A 17,080-nucleotide genomic window follows, 5' to 3' on the forward strand; every position below is an offset into this window, starting at 1 on the left:
TTATGAAAAGCACATTTAAAAATGCAGTCTCAAAGATTAAAGTTTATCCAAGTGAAAAGAGAAACTCGTCCTAGGTCTCAGATCACAGTTTAAAAATCAACTGAAATCTTTCTTGTTAAGAGAAAGTCCTTATCATACAGGCAAATAACTTGCAGAAAAATGAGACAAACAGAATGCTTTTACTTTCCCTCTTTTTCACTGTACCTAGGAGTCCATATTTTATCCTCAAAACTTGAGACCACAAGCCCTCACGTTGTTGGAGAAGACCGATGACGTGAACTCCAAGAACACCTGGAAGGTAAGTTTCCCCTTCCAGTAAGTATTGTCTCAGCTTTTCATCAACTTTTTTCTCCAGAAATGCTACAAAAAGAGTAGAAGTGATTATGCAGCGGTAGAACTTGAAGTTACTTTAGCTAGTAAAAGGAATACTACAGTGGGAAAAACACAAATGCGTTCAGTCTCATCCCATCTTACTGAGGAACCCCATGATGTACTCCTGGTGTAGTAAACAAAAAGACAGAACTGGATGTTCAGTCTCTTTCTCCAACTACATATACAGCCTGTAGACCTTATTTCTCAGACACTGCTTAAAGTTTGGTGAAATTAATCCAGCCAACGTTGCTTCTAAAAGGAAATAAATTCTAAGAGACTGATCTTTTAATCAACTAAGACCTAACATGTGAACATGTGGATATTTACCTTTACAGTAAGCCAGAGCAAGGTTGTAGCTTTGCAACAGAAGAACTCATGCAGCCTAGTTCTTAGGGGATAGGAGTTTGAAATCAGACCAGGACCATTTTTAGATGCAGTCACTGGTAATCTATGTGAAAGGTAAGGATCAAGGTTTCACCAAAAGATGATGTCCCAGAAACCAAACTGATATTCTGCATTCCTTAAAAGTTAGTTTTACTTGAAAATATTGCATAATCCTATGACATTTCAATGTCTTTGCCACATGGAGAGTAGAGTAAGAAATTCTAAGAAAAAAAAGAGAGCCTTAGACTTAAATTACTGGTTTATTCCACTGTATTAATTTACCTTTTAATGAATTGATGTTATACAAATAGTAAAGCCCTCTTTCTGATTCTTTCTCTTATGTCTTCCTCTTAGTGTGTTTGTGAGAAAAAAAAAATTCAAGATTTTTAGAACAGGTCTTAAGAGACATTTAGCTACGTATATGTGCCTCTGTACTGTTTTGTACTAACAAAAGCGAAAACCAGAAAATATTCTAAGAGTTGTTATTGGTTTGGCTTTTTTTTTTTTTTTTTTGTTAAGTGATTCCTTATATCTTATCTCCTCCACTCTCTTCAACAGTAATTAAAAACAGACTTAAAAACCAATTTATTTTATAATTCCTATTATTCTGAAATATATATTAGTACTAATTTATCACAGATAATCATTTTAAAAAGCAGTCTTAGTGATTTGAAAGGAACTTTAGAAACACGTGTCCAAAAGCAGGCAACCCTACTATATAAGGGCTCCAGAACTTACATTTATATGGCAAATACTTATTGTTGTCTAACCTGAAAGAAATGCAGCATCCTTCAATAAATTATTCAGGGATACTGAGAAAGCTATCTTCTTGCCAAGTTGTTTAGTGATGTTTCCTGATAGAATGATAGGACTGCTTTGCTTTATCAGCTTTACCTCCAGTTGGGTCATGTATCTCTGCTCTCCACTCAGCATCTGGAAATCTGTCATTCCCTAGAACAAACAAACAAACAAATAAAAAACCAAAACCAAACCCCAGGCCACTCAACAGTACAAACTGATGTACAAGTTTTGAGAAAGCAATAGCAACAGGATAGAGTTGGAGATTTCAGAAATGCAATGACAGGAGGAAGAAAAGAGATTTCTTTCTATACAACCAACAACCCCCCTTCCACCACCCCCCAAACCATAAAACTTGCTGTTAGTACACAGTGGGGAGGAAGGATGGATTTGTTTTTCCAGTTACACAAAATTCACAGTGGTGTGAGATGCTATTTCCTTCACCTCCTGCTGCTGGCTTCAGTAGTGACTGAAATCACTAAGAATGTTACAATACTGGGCCAAAAATTAATACAGTGTTGCTGAAAACATTGGCAGTCTCACAGTAGGTAACTAGATTTAGGTTGGACTAAATGCAAATGCAACAATCTGCAACACTAATTAGTGTTTGGGATCCCGAGAAACATCAAAAAAGTCTTTGCTGAAATATTACTCTAGAAAAAAAAATAATCTGTAAAATAATGTGCTCAGTGTATGAAAACACAGAGTGTTTGAAACCACCTGGCTTTGGAGGCCCACATAAGACATGGCATCCTGCTATGGGTATCAATTGCATAATGAAAAAATTGTTTGAGTCCTGGATATAAACAAAAATGTCAGCAGAGTTTCAGTGATAAACTCCCACCTGCATTTTTGTTTCCTTTTTCATTTCGGAGTTCAAACATTGGCATTCTCTTGTTTATTCCCCACAGAAGTGAAGAAATTAGCCTGGGCATATGACAGTCTTTATGGATGGTTAAAATACAGGTCTGAAAAACTGTGTGACTACATATGCACATAATGAGCCAAAGTTCACAGGAGTGAATGTGATCTTCTCTGCTGACTTAACACTGGAAGCAACCCAAAGGTTTTGAGCACATCTGAATGTGAAAAAAATGCTTTAGATTACTTGCAGAAGCCATGCCTTAAAGGATTTTAAAACACGGCAATTTAGCACCGAGTCTCTCAAAAATATGTAATAGAGAGAATTGGTAATTTCTCTGATGGACTGGTCACAAAACTATGTGTTTTTCACTGCCTTTCTTTTCCATGCTTTTATTCAAGCATTCATCGTAGTATGAAAGCTCATGATCTGAAAACATACCTTAATGTAATATACATCTCGGTCATCTACTATCAGCTCCAGGTGTCCAATTCGTGAATTTTTAGAAAACTCAATTTTCCCTTGGAGAAAAATAAAACTGTTTACTCTTTCTGGACATACAGTATTCAGTGATGCTTCATAAAACTGTACTCAAAATGATAGTTGCCATTGTTGTGAACAATATACTTACAGAGGAAAAACATAATAAATATCAGAGCAAAGGAAAAAAGTTAGGAACAGAATTTGCAAAGGCACTGAAGTGTCCTTACAATATACATCTCATTTTGGAAGGACGTTCTGAGAATACTAATTGAGAAAAGGCAACAAAGCTGTCTCCAACAAACCAGCTTAGTTCTGGAAATGATTTATACGCTTCCTTTAGGCCTGTGCTAAAACTTGTAAGCTATGTTGTGCTTTGGAGACATATCATGAGCTCAGCACACTGTGCACCCAAAGTTTTTCACAGTATAGGTAAATCTTCCATGCAATCCATTTGAAAATAACCAAGATCAAAAAAAAAAAAAAAAAAAAAAAAAATCTGGAGGGACAAATTCTAAGTATGCGATATGGTAGAAAACATCAAAACAAAACATCACTTGACTAGCACGTCAAAGAAGCTGAAACATGTTGTCTATATTATTACTGTATATTTATCAGCTTATATTTCATCAATGTGTTAATTTTGTTTTCTGTGTTACACTGTGATTGAAATGTTACTTTTTATTACAATGCACAGCAATATCATAGTCAGTACAATTGATATGGCAACAAGTAATTTCATATCATAGCTAACAGAATACAGCAAACTAAACTTCAGGAATAGTAAGGCCAGTTCACCATATGTAAAAGATTACAGAACAATCCACTGTGTTCCTTAGCCTTAACTTCATATATACTGGTAACAGCTTTCCTCTTTAACCTGAGTTTGTGAACCAGGTACTGAACCTCTGACTGTGCAAAATACTCTTAACTAAGATGCAAAAAAACACTGGGAATGAGTGTTACCTAAAGCAGGAAACTGAATGGCTTGAAAAACCTACCATCAATCTCGATTTTTTTCTTAGGTTGTATAAATTTGATTCTGAATTTCTTCTGTGGGACACTAAAATTCACGTCAACACCAACATCCCTTTTCAAGTCTGACTTCGGAGTCCCAATGAAGAAGTGAAGGACAGCTTCATTTGGGATCCATGAATTCTCCTGGAAGAAAGACAGGATAACCACATTTACAATTAGCACAGCATTTATGAAACAATCTATCACACTGAGTTACATCACGTGATCATAGCCACCTTCACCACTATAATAATTTTTGACCTGCTTTTCAAGATTTTCAGCAGGAAAATTCTGTTTTTCCCAGGCTGTATTGTCCATTCCCTATCCAGTGCTTATCTTGGGAAACATTGTCTGAACACCTCGAATTTCACTGAATACTGACCTCTTGAAAGGCTGCTGATTCCTGCCAAAATTTATGGAAAATCAGACCACACAGTTATAAATTCAAGCTCTACAGCTCAGGCCTAAGTGACTAGAATTTGGCAGGGCTGCCTTAAGCCCTTAGACTCTGATGTCAGCAGTGGGATATGGTACACAGCCCCATGACCCTGCAGCAAGTGCCTTATCTGACAGTTTTGGCCTTGCCCCATCTACAGACGTCAGATTCTCTGGTAGAGGAAAATGTCTGTTCCCTTTCCTGCTTGTATTAGACAAAGTCAGAAAAACAAAATTACGAACGGAAAGATACTCTGCTTATTGCTCTTCTCTTACTGTCTTAGAGATAATGAGCAGTGTTTGAATACAACCAAAAGCTCAAATTGTCTCTCAATAAGCATACTGTCTGCCCAGCAGCATACTTGGGCTGTGATAGAAGATAAGACTCCAGCCACTGCCTGTGTTAAACACCTACACTATCATTTTAGAAAAAGCTATAAATTCTTACTGTCCCCTGCAGAAGCTGAAAACCATTTCTTCCCCAGGCTTGCCCAAACAAAACAACTGACCATCTTCTGGAGTGGATTCACTGGAGCCTAACTCCTGCTTTTAAACAAGGTGTTTGATGTAAATTAATGATTTGGGTTTGGATGGTTTTTTGTCACAAAGAGAAAGTCATCGAAGTGAAGCCAGGTTGTGTAGTACTGGGCACCAAGTCAAAAATCCTGGTCTCTACTTCCAGCTCTACCAGTCTTACCTAACCAAATGACTTAATATTTGTATGCTCTGCTTTGTATATGGAAATAGTATGTACCTACTATCAGCATCAGTAATTTGTTTTCAACATATTTTCCCACTGTAATGGGAATAATAATAATGTAGACCTAGAAAGCCAGTTAAGTTGAATACACAGTACTCATATATACCATTCTTTCATCAGCATAATAAACTAAAACTAAAGCCAAAGTAAAGCATGCCATAATGATACCTGAGGAATATAGTTATATGCAGCTTCTACAATGTACTGCTGCAGGCCTTTGTCTTGCTTAGTTAATGTGACAGCCAGTCTCAAAGGTCCAGTAAGGGGGAACACCAAACCACTGACTGGGTCAGGATATGACATTTCAGAACACAGCTGCCAGCCAATAATCTCAGACACTGGTGGAAGACAACAGTTGAACACTCAGTTGCAATAACGAACAGAGAAAACAAGCAAATTAACCCTGCATTGAAGACCTTTTAGCATATGCAAAAAAGAAATACCACTGAATAAAATTATCTGTCGCAGATATTTCAGAATGATCAAGCTTTCTAAGACAAACATGACAGCTAGACTCACCTTCCTTTCTAGTGCAAGATCTGGTTTCTGTGTGGTCTTGGAAAACATCTGTATCTTCTGTCTCATCCACCATTGTGAAGTAGAGTTTAGAGCTACAACCAAGAATTTCAAGCAGTCACTTAAAAACAATTATGCTAAAGTTACGGCAGTATTTAAACACAATTCTCAGTTATATGCCATCATCTCCCAGATGGGAAAAACAAGAAATATTAAGTTCTGCTAAGGTCAGTCTACATTTCTACTAATTAGCACGTTTATCCACAGTTTCCATGTTTCATCTGTGACTGTCCTGAGATTCCTCTGTAGTTCTTCACAGTCAGTATTAGATTTCTCTGTTCCAAGCAATTTCATATGGTCAGCTTATTGCAACTCCACTCACTTCCTGATTTCTAGATATTTATTTTTTCCCTTAGGCTATGTATGGACATCAGTTTTGTTCCAGTCTTGAAGTTCTTCCAGAACTTCACTAAACTGCTTGTAGAAGAATCGTGGCCTCTGCACTTGATGGGAGCAAGAGAGTTAATGCAATATCTAATAGACTCTACAGTCATTCTTCTGTTCAAATTATGCACAATACAGGTTTGCAATTATTTTGACTTTCACTCTGGTCTGTCATCCATCCTAGCTGACAGAAACAGAATTACATCAGTAAGTTTCCCAGAGTCCTAAGGGAATGGATGTTTCAAACGCAAAGTCCAGAGTCTTTTAGCTCTTTTTCTGAACTGCATATCCCATAGTACTGCAATGTCCCAAGTCAAGAGAAACACATACTGTAAATACTTCATTCATCTGTGGTCATGTCTAAGAGGTATGTAGCTGACATGTCATTTACAGTATGTCATGACCCTGATGACCTTAGTGCTTTCTACTCTGACTTCTATCAGATCTGGAAGTCCACAGAAAAGAGAAAGCCAGAAGAAGAAAAAAGACAGCTAAAAAGCCTAGCTTGCTTTAACACAAGTAATTAATTTGCTTAACATCTGACAATTGTTGAGGTGGTATTTTACAATGTAACCCTTACCTAACATTAAAGAACCTAAGTAAAAACTCACCAGAAGGGTACGAACACACCTTGTTTGTACTATAGTCCAAATTACTCCAGTGTTTTGATAAATAGCATTCTGTACTCAGTTTTGCTAACTACCATCTGTAAAAGTAATGCTAAGCTTTTCCTCCACCACCTTAATACCCTGAACTAGATTCTCTGAAGACTAAAGTTCCAGAAACAGCACTGACTGATTCAGTAGGAACAGAGGAGTATGATAAATTTGTTTACATCTTTTATCATAAAGCTTTGATTTGAGCATTTCACTTCAGTGGAAAATACATGTTTTTAAGGTAAAACAATGTAAAATGCACTGAAAAATTTCCCCTTCTTCTTCTTCTGAATGGCAGATTTGGACTATGAGTCAGACTGAAACAGTTTGTTTTCTGACAAAATATTTTTCTGCCCTATTAATGAGCCTGCCAGTTAAGTTCTGATTCAAGAAAGTTATCACAGTTAATACTTCAGAAGATGTCCTTGCTTAATCTTACCTGAAATTAATTATCTCCATAGATTCTTCTGGAGTGTTCAAGAAAACTTTGAGCTCTCGCCCTTTTTTTACCTGGATTCCCCCATCAAGACTAGTAGATGTCCTCATTCCTGTTAACCAGCTTAGGCCAGCTTGTCCCAGAGTCCCCACAGTTCCCATTTGGACAGAAAGCTGTACAAATGCACTGTTGAAAGATTCAGATACATATTCTTCTAGGAAAAGCACTTTCTTTTTGAAGCACTTAATTTAAACCATAGGCTGCTCATCCTCTTCAATAAATACACAGTGTTTGATGCTGTAACACAGTATATGCTAACATTAAAATCATGATGACTATTTTGTTTCAGGAAATAACTGAAAAAATATACGTACACAGACATACACTTTCTAACATAAATTAAAGCATAGTTTTACTCTATCTCCTAAGGGATTTGAACACAGACTTCAGCATGAAATATCAGGAAAGGGAAAGCAATTAGGATTGTGTATCATGGTGTCAGTTTATCTCTGTCTATACAGCACTTAGTGAAGTTTAGTAAATTTATGCAGTATCTATAAAAAGTTACAATAGCCAGGTAAGGAAACATAGGGTTAAAGCATCCATTGGTTTGTAGATCCATAATCTGTAACTGCATGTCTGATCCTGAGAAAAATCCAAAACGTCATCCCTGTAACAGGTAAAGCATTCACAAAATCATCTGCATGCAAGCATTTAAGAATTTGATGTAGAGACAGGAGGAATGGTCAGCTTAAAACAGAACTGGAAGAGTAGAACAATAAGAGTTCATAATCAGACAGGCGGGATAGGAAATCACTGCTGTCCTTATAGCATAGCAACCATTCAGCAATATAAGGCTGATGACTGCTTGAGTTCTTCAGGAATCTCCTAATTGTTTACAATGGACACTCACACAAAACTTTCACATCAGGAATTGCTATTTGACACGAGGAATATGGGAAAGCAACAAATTTGCAGCAGTTATTACCTTGGCTTGATATATCCATTTAGAAAGAAATTTGACTGTTGTTTGAAATCCACATTCCCTTTGATTTTTATGTTGATTGCTGCTGAGGCATTGACTGCCAGCTGAACAGGAAAGCCTGAAATTGCTGGAAACTGCAATTCTTCAGTGGCCAAACTCAGCCTTTTATTAAACTGGACTTCTTGCCCCTATGGTGACAAAACCCAAACAAACAAAAATCAGAATTTTATTTTGCATAATAAAGTCAGCATTCAAGATTTTTTCCAGATATAGCTATCCACTGCATTTGTCTGCTGTGAGTTTTTAACTGAGTTGATTTGGGAAATAAGGTAGAAAGCAGCCCAAAGCCTGCATCTGGCCACGGCATGAGTTAGACATTAGTCTTACCCCAGGTAAAGAAAGAATTATTTTTCATTTAAGCATGGATGGATTTGAATGAGAAAAGCAAGAGGTTAAGAATCATCAGACAATAGAACAAGTCCTTGCTGATGTATTGAATGCTGTTTTAACCAATATATACTGGTGTCTTTTAGAGTTCAATTTAGAGAAACAATATGTAACATTTTGTATCTGTTACATATCCATCAGAAAGTAATTCCTCAAGGCATTCACATTCAAATAGAAAAAAAATGTTCCTTTTACCTTCAGAAGTTTGACAGCCAACTCAGCCAGATTTGAAGAATAATGTTTCATTTGTTTTCTTAAATCTTCACAATCCAAGAAGCTAAGTTCATTTCCAAAGATTTTCATGCTTAGCTCACATTTCAGTGCCTCCTTTCTCACTGTTCTTTCAGTGAACTGACATGTGATAAAGAAATAAATCAGGAAGAGAATGATGTTTCTATTAGTTTCCTTTTAAACTCGTAATAAACAATTCCTCAATGCAGGCTATGTTATGATTAAAGAGACATTAGGCTCCCTTTTATAAATATTTCAAGCCACTTATAAGCCCAGATTAGTCACTGTTCTTTCCAGCTAAACTTCAGCTCCATACCGCACAAGCTGCCTTGCACTATGAACACAGGTAATCTCTAGTTCCAAAATGACTGGGCAAAAGGAGAAGTATTGCAATACACAACCACAAACTGATGAAGCTTTCAAAAATACAACCTCAATTAATACAACATTACGGGTGCCATGATTGCTAAATAAACTGCTAAGTAGTAAAAATTTTACACTTTCCTTATCAATCAATTCAACAGCAACACAAAAAACCATGAGCATACACTGTAAGAAGAAACTCTAAGAAGGTGAGTCCCAAGAACAGAGGTGGTCTAAGACAAACTAAAAAAATCATGGCCCCCAAGTTTTCCAGATAATACATCAACAACTGAAGTCAATTCCCAAAGCTTTCCTGTTATATACATAGAACATAGCTCTCTCCAAACATGGGTAAATTCACAAAGGGTCACTGTAATATCTGACATCAAACCAGGAAGTCAGATCGCAAACAGCATGACTCAGGAACTTAACATCAAGCAGCTGTTTACAGTGCTACAGAAGTCAATAGACAAAAGGACATCAGTATAAAGAGGATCAGAGTACAAAATAACGAGGAAGCCCAAAACTCAGGCAACATATTCCCCTGGCTGAGAGTCATTGTTTTGAGACAACAAAACAATCCGAAAAACTGAAGATCTGGCTCTCTGTTGCTTTGTATTTTATACAGCTGCTATGTTCTCTACAAGTGAGATATACCCTCTACAAGAGAGATACGTTCTCTACGAGTTACATATGCTTTATACAAAGGAGTTACAGTAATACAGAGCGGTTGTCCAATACTAGACAGGGCCCTAAGTTTAACTGGGGAATGTCACTCATTTTTGCAAGATCTACAGAGTCAGTTACCTTTTTGACTAACTCACTCATCTTACTGTACTTTCTACCAGGACAATTCTGGTTAGCTTTCCTCAACTTTGTCTTGCCAGACTTGGTCACAAGATGATCAGCTGGGCTGTATTGCTTCGAAGTCAGCTTCCTCTGCTTGACTTTTCCTGTGCTTTCCACTGGGTTTTCTGACTTGTGGTTTCTTTCATTAGTGTTTGCAAAAAAATGGTCACTGAAAGTAGCAGACTTCTGCCCAAAAATCTTCTGCACGAGAGCTTCAGCATTCTCTAATCGTATACCAACCTAGGGGAAGCATATAGCTTTGAAAAGTCTGACAATGAGATGCATAAGCCATATTGAGTTCTATAGGCAGAAATTTAAAAAAAATACATCCAGATGCAACCCTCAGGTTTTTGTACAAAGAAAGCTTTGTCATACAAGATTACAGTGGTCTACAAAGTTTAGTATCCTACCTCATGCATCCAATACTGCATATTTCAGTATAAAATCTTTCCAGTAAAAACTCTTTGGTTTGTTCATTACATGAAGCTCAGTACAAAATAAAAATCCTTTTTTATTTAGGTACTGGTTCATTTACACCACAATGGACAGTTTGAGCTACTGCTATTTTAGCATGTTACAAACAGTATTTTGGTTGGAAAACAGTAACGCATGCTTTTAGTGCTCCTGAAATAAGCTTCTGTTTGGAAGTTTGACTAAAATAGTATTACTAACACAGAGTACATGACACTGAAAAAAATATTTTTGCCTTGCAAGCTTAAACTTGAGATCTGAAGGCTGTACTAAATTCTTTCACATACACATTTTTATCTGCAATAAAGAGTCCATATGCCAAACATTGCTTTCTCTTGGGGCACAGCAGAGGCACAATTCAAGATGATGCGGTTGCAGGCAGGCCATTTATATATCCCAAGCATTGGATGCTCAATGGGACTAAAACTGACTTCAGTGAGGTATATACGACTCTAACTCTGGTATTAAAGGAAAAGTGTAACCAAGCCAACCCATTTTTCTGCTGTAAGTCAACTGAAGGAATCTTACTATCCTGAAGAGGTGCTAGACCAGAGTCTCAGAAAGCACTGACTTTTATCTCTCATTTGAATCAACAACAAGAGCTGAATATAACTTACTTGGCTAGTGTTTGGTACTATCAGAGTGGAAGTGGTTTATTATGACTAAGTCCATTACACAAAGGAGTCATCAGTCTCAGGCGACTTTGCTGTAGCAGTGAAAAGCATAGCTTGCTAAAGGAACCATAATGGGAAAATAGAAAATATTTCTTTTTACTTCACTACCGCAAGTGTCCCTTGAGTAGGAGGGTTAAAAAAAAAAAAAAATCCATAAACTTGCCTCCAGTAGATTTATAGCCTGCCCCATAAGGTGAACAGTCAAATTTGTCATGACTGATCGTGGTAGAAAAGATGCAGGAGAAAAGACCACTGATGCTTCCATATTTGCACCTGCACCAGCTGCAATAGAAAATATCAGAGGTCTGTCATTTGAAGATCAGCTTTCTCATATATTTTGCAAGTCTCGTCGTTCTTTGGGAAAGTGTAACTCTGCTCATTAAGAAGAGATGAACAAAATATTAAATCAACAGGTGAAATTACTCAACTGTTTAGTATAGCAAAGACTTTAGTGGACATGACTGATAGCCTATAATCTGACTAACACTAAAAGAAGAGCATTTACAATACATATAGTACACAATTGCACTGGAAGAGATGGACAGAAATTCAAAATGTTACTCTGAAAAATATTATCTAGCTTTTTCTGCTAAGAACAAATGATGAACAGATAGTAAAACAGGAAGGAATTAGTCTGAATCTTTCCTTATATCAAGGAAAGTACATGAATCTGAAGAAAAAAATAAATGCCAATCCCCTGTTGCTGCAAAGAAAGCTCACTAAGGAATGAATCAAAAGTTGGTGTTCACAAATATAATCTAAAAAGTTCACTGGTTCTTATTTTCCTCTCTCACAAAGGGCAAAGTTGCATGGTATCTGGCTTGCTGGAATTACATTTGATAAACTCCAATTAAGATGAGAGCAGAAGCAAGCCTACATTTCCTATCTGGGTACTACTGAACCATAAAAATTAAAATTCTGTGGAGCAACATGTAAAAGACCAGAAAAGCCATGTGAAGTTTTAATAATCCATATACCACAAAGCATTAAGTTCTAAAAGTCCACATACCTGAGTGGAACGTGACATCAGAATATGAGGAGTATTTCCATGTCTCCCGGTCAAAATCTCTGCTAAGGATTTCATCAGGAATAGAATCACGAAGGTGCTCCTTCAATGGATCATCCGTCTCCAGGAGCTGAGAGAGATGACTCCAAACAAAGGAGCCCACTTAAATTAAATGAAGAAAAGCATTTGGAAATTAGAGAGAAAATTAAAACAGTTCTAAAAACTGATACAGGGAACTTTCTTATTTATTTATTACAGAATTAGTCCTCAACCATTACCCTGACCAGAACAGAATTCATTCATTTTCAGCACCATTCACATCAGTCTGATGCACCTGTCTTTACCACAGTCGACTTATTTAAGTGCTGTCTTATTCTTTTCAATATGGCATGTGAGGGACCATTCACTCCCTAGTTTCATTTATGCCTCTAGCTAACCTAGGCAGGCAAGGAGGTAAGGTTAACCTACCTATTTCCTCTTTGCAAAGGATCTTCTATACTAAATTCAAAGGAATGCTGCAAAAGAAAAGATGTTAGAGGCAAGCTATGCAGCTCGAATAATATTGGACTGTTTCTGTTCCTTCTTCAAAGAACAGATGCAACAAAATTATTTAAAAGATGATTTTAAACTTTAACTTTGGCAGCACCACTCATTTTGTTCCTGAAAATCACAGACCCAGTGTACTGAAACACAAAAAAATATTTAAGTCTGGGATAGACAGCAAAGACATGAAAATCTTAAAATAACAGTTAAAAACTATAAGCAGGAATAAACAAAGCATTTTAAAGGCAAGCATTAAGCAACTTTAAATATAGGGAGGTCTATTAATCAGATACCCTACATGAACACTGGCAAGTGATCACCAACTCTCCTGAGGCTTATAATGGAATTACAGGTGGATTTGCAAGAGAAAATAGGCAATAAAGTTTCTTTACATACAGCAAACAAATCATTCCAATCTTTCTGCACTGTGTGATGTACAGCATTTCCAAAAGCACTTCCAAAAAAAAAAAAAAACCCAACCCAAACCAAAAAAAGCACAGCACATACAGTTAAACAGTTATGATTCAGAATTAATATTTCTGCATGACACTGTGCTGATTCATGGTTTGGCCATGTATGCGCTGCATTGTGAGGGGCAAACGTGTTTTGGCGTCTGGTTCTTAAATAAAGGCGCTTTTTTCTCCTGAAGATAAAAGAAATTAGACTCCAGTGCTAATTCAGTGCACAGACACTGAACACTGATATAACTGCATTTTTCACAATACAACTTATTTTTTTCATATTGCCTTTTCTGAATGTGGCAACTAAAAAGTAATATGTGCTCTATGCCTTCAAAAGTACTTGTTACTCAAAAGTCTATTAGATGAATTACTTAGGTGTTACATCAACCAAAGAAAAAGGAAGAAAATTAACAAAATTCATGAGTACTGCATTAAATTGTTTAAAACATACAGCATTTTGGATGGACTCGTAGAGCTCCTTCATAAATTAGACAGTATTTGTTTTCCACATGGAGCCACAGGCAGGAGAGTCACTGAGGGTACACCTTGACAGTATTTTGCAGGCTGATGCAATTTCTTTCTGTCTGAACTCTAAACAGAAGGGAATAAGTTGCCTCCAAACCACAAGCCACATCATCAGGTGAACACAATGCTGAGCCTGAACTCATAATCACTGAAGGATATACTGGTCTGGACATAACATCCTGATAAAATAGATACACGGCTTCAAGTTGAGAGCTGGCTAGGATCCAGGCACATCAGACAGAGCCTGCTTTCATCTGCCTGCAAACAACCTCATAGATACCCCTTTCATGTTTGCTCCTTCTTGACAGATTTAAAAGCACAAGATTAGTCTACACGTATTCTTTGTTAAATGTGGTGAAACCATTTAGAAAAAAATCCCTCCTTCACCCAAAGTATGGGATCAGCTTAAACACCTGTGTGCTTTGGTAATAAAGAGCTGATAGTGTTCTGTACTTTTATAGAACCTACAGTTTCACTTCATACTAACCCAAACAGCTTCTCCTTCAGATAAGCTACTTACATAAAATGACTATTTTTAAACATAGTATAGAAGATTTTCTACTCGGCATCAGTTTTCAATTCAGGCCCTCATGTCAGTAATCTGGTTCAGATCAGACAATAATTGATCATGGGGCCACAGAAGCAGGAAACATAAATCAGAATAAACTATCAATAATTAAGACATTATACTTATGCTAACCTTTTCCCCAAATGACTGTTACACTGTTGGCCAGCTATTATATATTTGGACATATATGATTAACAGCCCTCACAAAGTCCTTTTCACAGCATTCATAACACAACGTCCCAGTTCCCACATTTTGCTTTTTCCCTGTGTTATAAACAGTTTCTTGATGCCATTTGTTTGCCATTAGTTCCACAGTTTTCAAACTGTGATCCTTAGTGGACTTTCAGTCGACCTGAAGAATCACTTCTGGCACAGTGATGAAGCACATCCCATTAAGCCTTGATACTAGCTGCAGGAAGTCTTAAAGTTCCTACGTATCTTAAATCATCTAAATGAAAATTAACAGGCCTTTCTTTGCAGTCTTAAGATCTGCTTAGTTTCTGTCTAATGCTATCTTTAAAATACTGTGATCAATATTAAAATTGTATAAAACACTGCAAAAGACGATGGTACCAAAGAAAGACCATGGTAGCAAGTCCTTATAATAAATATTTATATTACATCAAGTAAACAAATAGTAAATGTGGAATTTAGGAGCACTAAAAATGTAATTAAGAAAAATTTTATTTATACCTGCAGCTTGCAATCTTTTTTCTGCCATTTGTTTCTTTCTCAACTTAACAAAATGTACTTTGTAGTTATCTATTTGTATTTCTAATGCACTAAAGATGTTCCATGCATCTCTTTCTCAAGAGCATTCAGCTAATGAAATGTTGCCAGTAGAGGGAACTAATTCTATGAAGAGTCATTCCTTACTGACTGCTGCTAAAATAACAGTATCACAATTCCAATACAAAATGTGGCCATCATATAAACAGTCTTTTAAAAACAGCCTGTTAAGATTAAATAAAAATTTATATAGGTTGGTACCATTACACCTGTAAACTAAATGTTACATTGAAGTATTAGGAATGTGTAAGACTTCAGTAGTTGCTTGACTAACCTTGACTGGATGTTTCTTTCAGCAAAGTCTCTTGTACTTGTTTAAATAACTCTTCATGTGGACATTTCATTGCTATATAATAAGCAGCAATCCTTACTTCCACATCTTCACTGGTTGCTTGATACAGCTGAATTAATATAGCATTCTAAGAGAAGAAGATAAAGAGATAACCAAAAGATAACCAAAAGAGAAAGACGATTATGATATTTACTCCCCTAAAATATCTCATGTATGTACTTTCAGGTACAGGTGGGCTTTTCTTTCTGAAAGAGATAGCCATTGGTTTATACCTGACAAAGTCACTTCATGAAACATGTATACAAATGTATGTACATATTCTCTATACTACCTTATCCACGACTTTCCAGAACAAACTGTCATTATGATCTGAATCCTATACCAACTAATTTATACAGGACTGTCTGCAACAGAGAGCCTTGCTTGCTAGCACTACTGTGAATGACGGTTTTATCCACCACAGGAGAGAGTTGTTCTGTTATATTCCATGCATGTGCCACAGCTAATACACTGACAATAATGACTACGCTTTTGTTAACAGGCTATTCAGACCATTACTCCTGGTCTCAATCAAAGGGTAGGACTGAAACAAATTTATTCTGTTCCATACTTCCCCAGCATCAACAAGTATGAGTTGTTTGGTGAACTGCCAGAAATTAAGACATTGGTGACTGACACTAGTAACATTTATACTAGCATTACCCCCAGTCCACTCACAGGGTGTCAGTTTAGCAGTTCATTTGCTAGGCAATGATATGGTGTATGACAACATATTGACTTCATACTTTCAACAGGTCTAACACAAAGCTTCATAACTACAGAACAAGCAGATTATGCCAATCCATGCTGTGATTGAATTTTAAAAAGCCATAGAAAATGCTCCTCCAAGTGCAAGTCCATGTGGAACCTCTTGCTCTTCTGGAGCAGGACTGCCAGCTTTGCCATTCTTTGTAGTATCAAGTTATTTGAGATAAATAAGTTTTGTGTTTTCCTCTATTAAACCATTAACAAAATGTTCTAACTATGACAGTGAAGCTTCTCACGTTAATACTTAGCATTTCAGAAAACGATACAGTGGTACAGACTGTAGGAAAAATCAAGTACTGTGGGTTTTCAACCATAACCAACACAAAAATAAGCCACCCGACTGAAGTCACTTTTTAAGAAGTCACAAGCATTGCCTCAGTCACTGGATGTGTTACCTCAACTATAGCAAAGCATATTATAGGTCTGTTCATCAGGGTGGTCGTGGTCCTACCAATCTCTCCAACAGCAGAGGAGCTCTGCTTGAAGACACGTTTACACTTGTTCCTTATTTGCTTGTGTGTTTCATAACTATTCCAGAAAGTCAGAACTCTGGGACTGTGCCAGGAAGCCATCAGTCACCTGCTGGCAATAAATCACTTACCCTGACAGAACAGGGAATGCGCCTGAAGGCATGGATAGCAGCTAGACGAATTTCAATCGGATTACTTTTCAGGGAAGCACACAAGCTCAAAACAGGAGCTAGCGAAGCTGCTGCCAGTCCTGCATTTCCAATGGCTTTTAACACCAGTTGCATCTGTAAATACAAAGCAAGTTGGAATGAAAAGTTCCCCATATGTTGTCAGTTGTACATAAAATTTTATTGCATTAACATTTTCTGTGCAAAATTCTGTTTAAAATTATCACTGATCATTTGGGGAGCTTCCTGCAGCCACTATTGTACCAGCTATA

At 36.9% G+C, this 17,080-nt stretch overlaps 1 protein-coding gene across 2 annotated transcripts in view; it reads right to left on the minus strand.

The window, feature by feature from the left end:
* Nucleotides 1-17,080, minus strand: part of LOC129213269 (uncharacterized) — a 106,454-nt gene that overhangs the window by 60,245 nt on the left and 29,129 nt on the right. Inside the window, exons 12-25 of one of the 2 annotated variants that reach the window (XM_054843009.1) lie at nucleotides 16,773-16,925; nucleotides 15,347-15,491; nucleotides 12,190-12,348; nucleotides 11,344-11,462; nucleotides 9,994-10,275; nucleotides 8,788-8,943; nucleotides 8,149-8,333; nucleotides 7,164-7,346; nucleotides 5,628-5,719; nucleotides 5,277-5,446; nucleotides 3,898-4,057; nucleotides 2,858-2,937; nucleotides 1,527-1,707; nucleotides 205-360 (exon numbers count right to left, since the gene is read on the minus strand). In XM_054843009.1, coding sequence (XP_054698984.1) covers nucleotides 205-360; nucleotides 1,527-1,707; nucleotides 2,858-2,937; nucleotides 3,898-4,057; nucleotides 5,277-5,446; nucleotides 5,628-5,719; nucleotides 7,164-7,346; nucleotides 8,149-8,333; nucleotides 8,788-8,943; nucleotides 9,994-10,275; nucleotides 11,344-11,462; nucleotides 12,190-12,348; nucleotides 15,347-15,491; nucleotides 16,773-16,925 — 2,221 coding nt within the window. Of the gene's footprint in view, nucleotides 1-204; nucleotides 361-1,526; nucleotides 1,708-2,857; nucleotides 2,938-3,897; nucleotides 4,058-5,276; nucleotides 5,447-5,627; nucleotides 5,720-7,163; nucleotides 7,347-8,148; nucleotides 8,334-8,787; nucleotides 8,944-9,993; nucleotides 10,276-11,343; nucleotides 11,463-12,189; nucleotides 12,349-12,654; nucleotides 12,696-15,346; nucleotides 15,492-16,772; nucleotides 16,926-17,080 lie in introns of those variants that run through there. The other variant, XM_054843010.1, reaches the window with a different exon arrangement.

Source organism: Grus americana, chromosome 15 (genome assembly GCF_028858705.1).
Source record: "Grus americana isolate bGruAme1 chromosome 15, bGruAme1.mat, whole genome shotgun sequence".
Lineage (NCBI taxonomy): Eukaryota > Metazoa > Chordata > Aves > Gruiformes > Gruidae > Grus > Grus americana.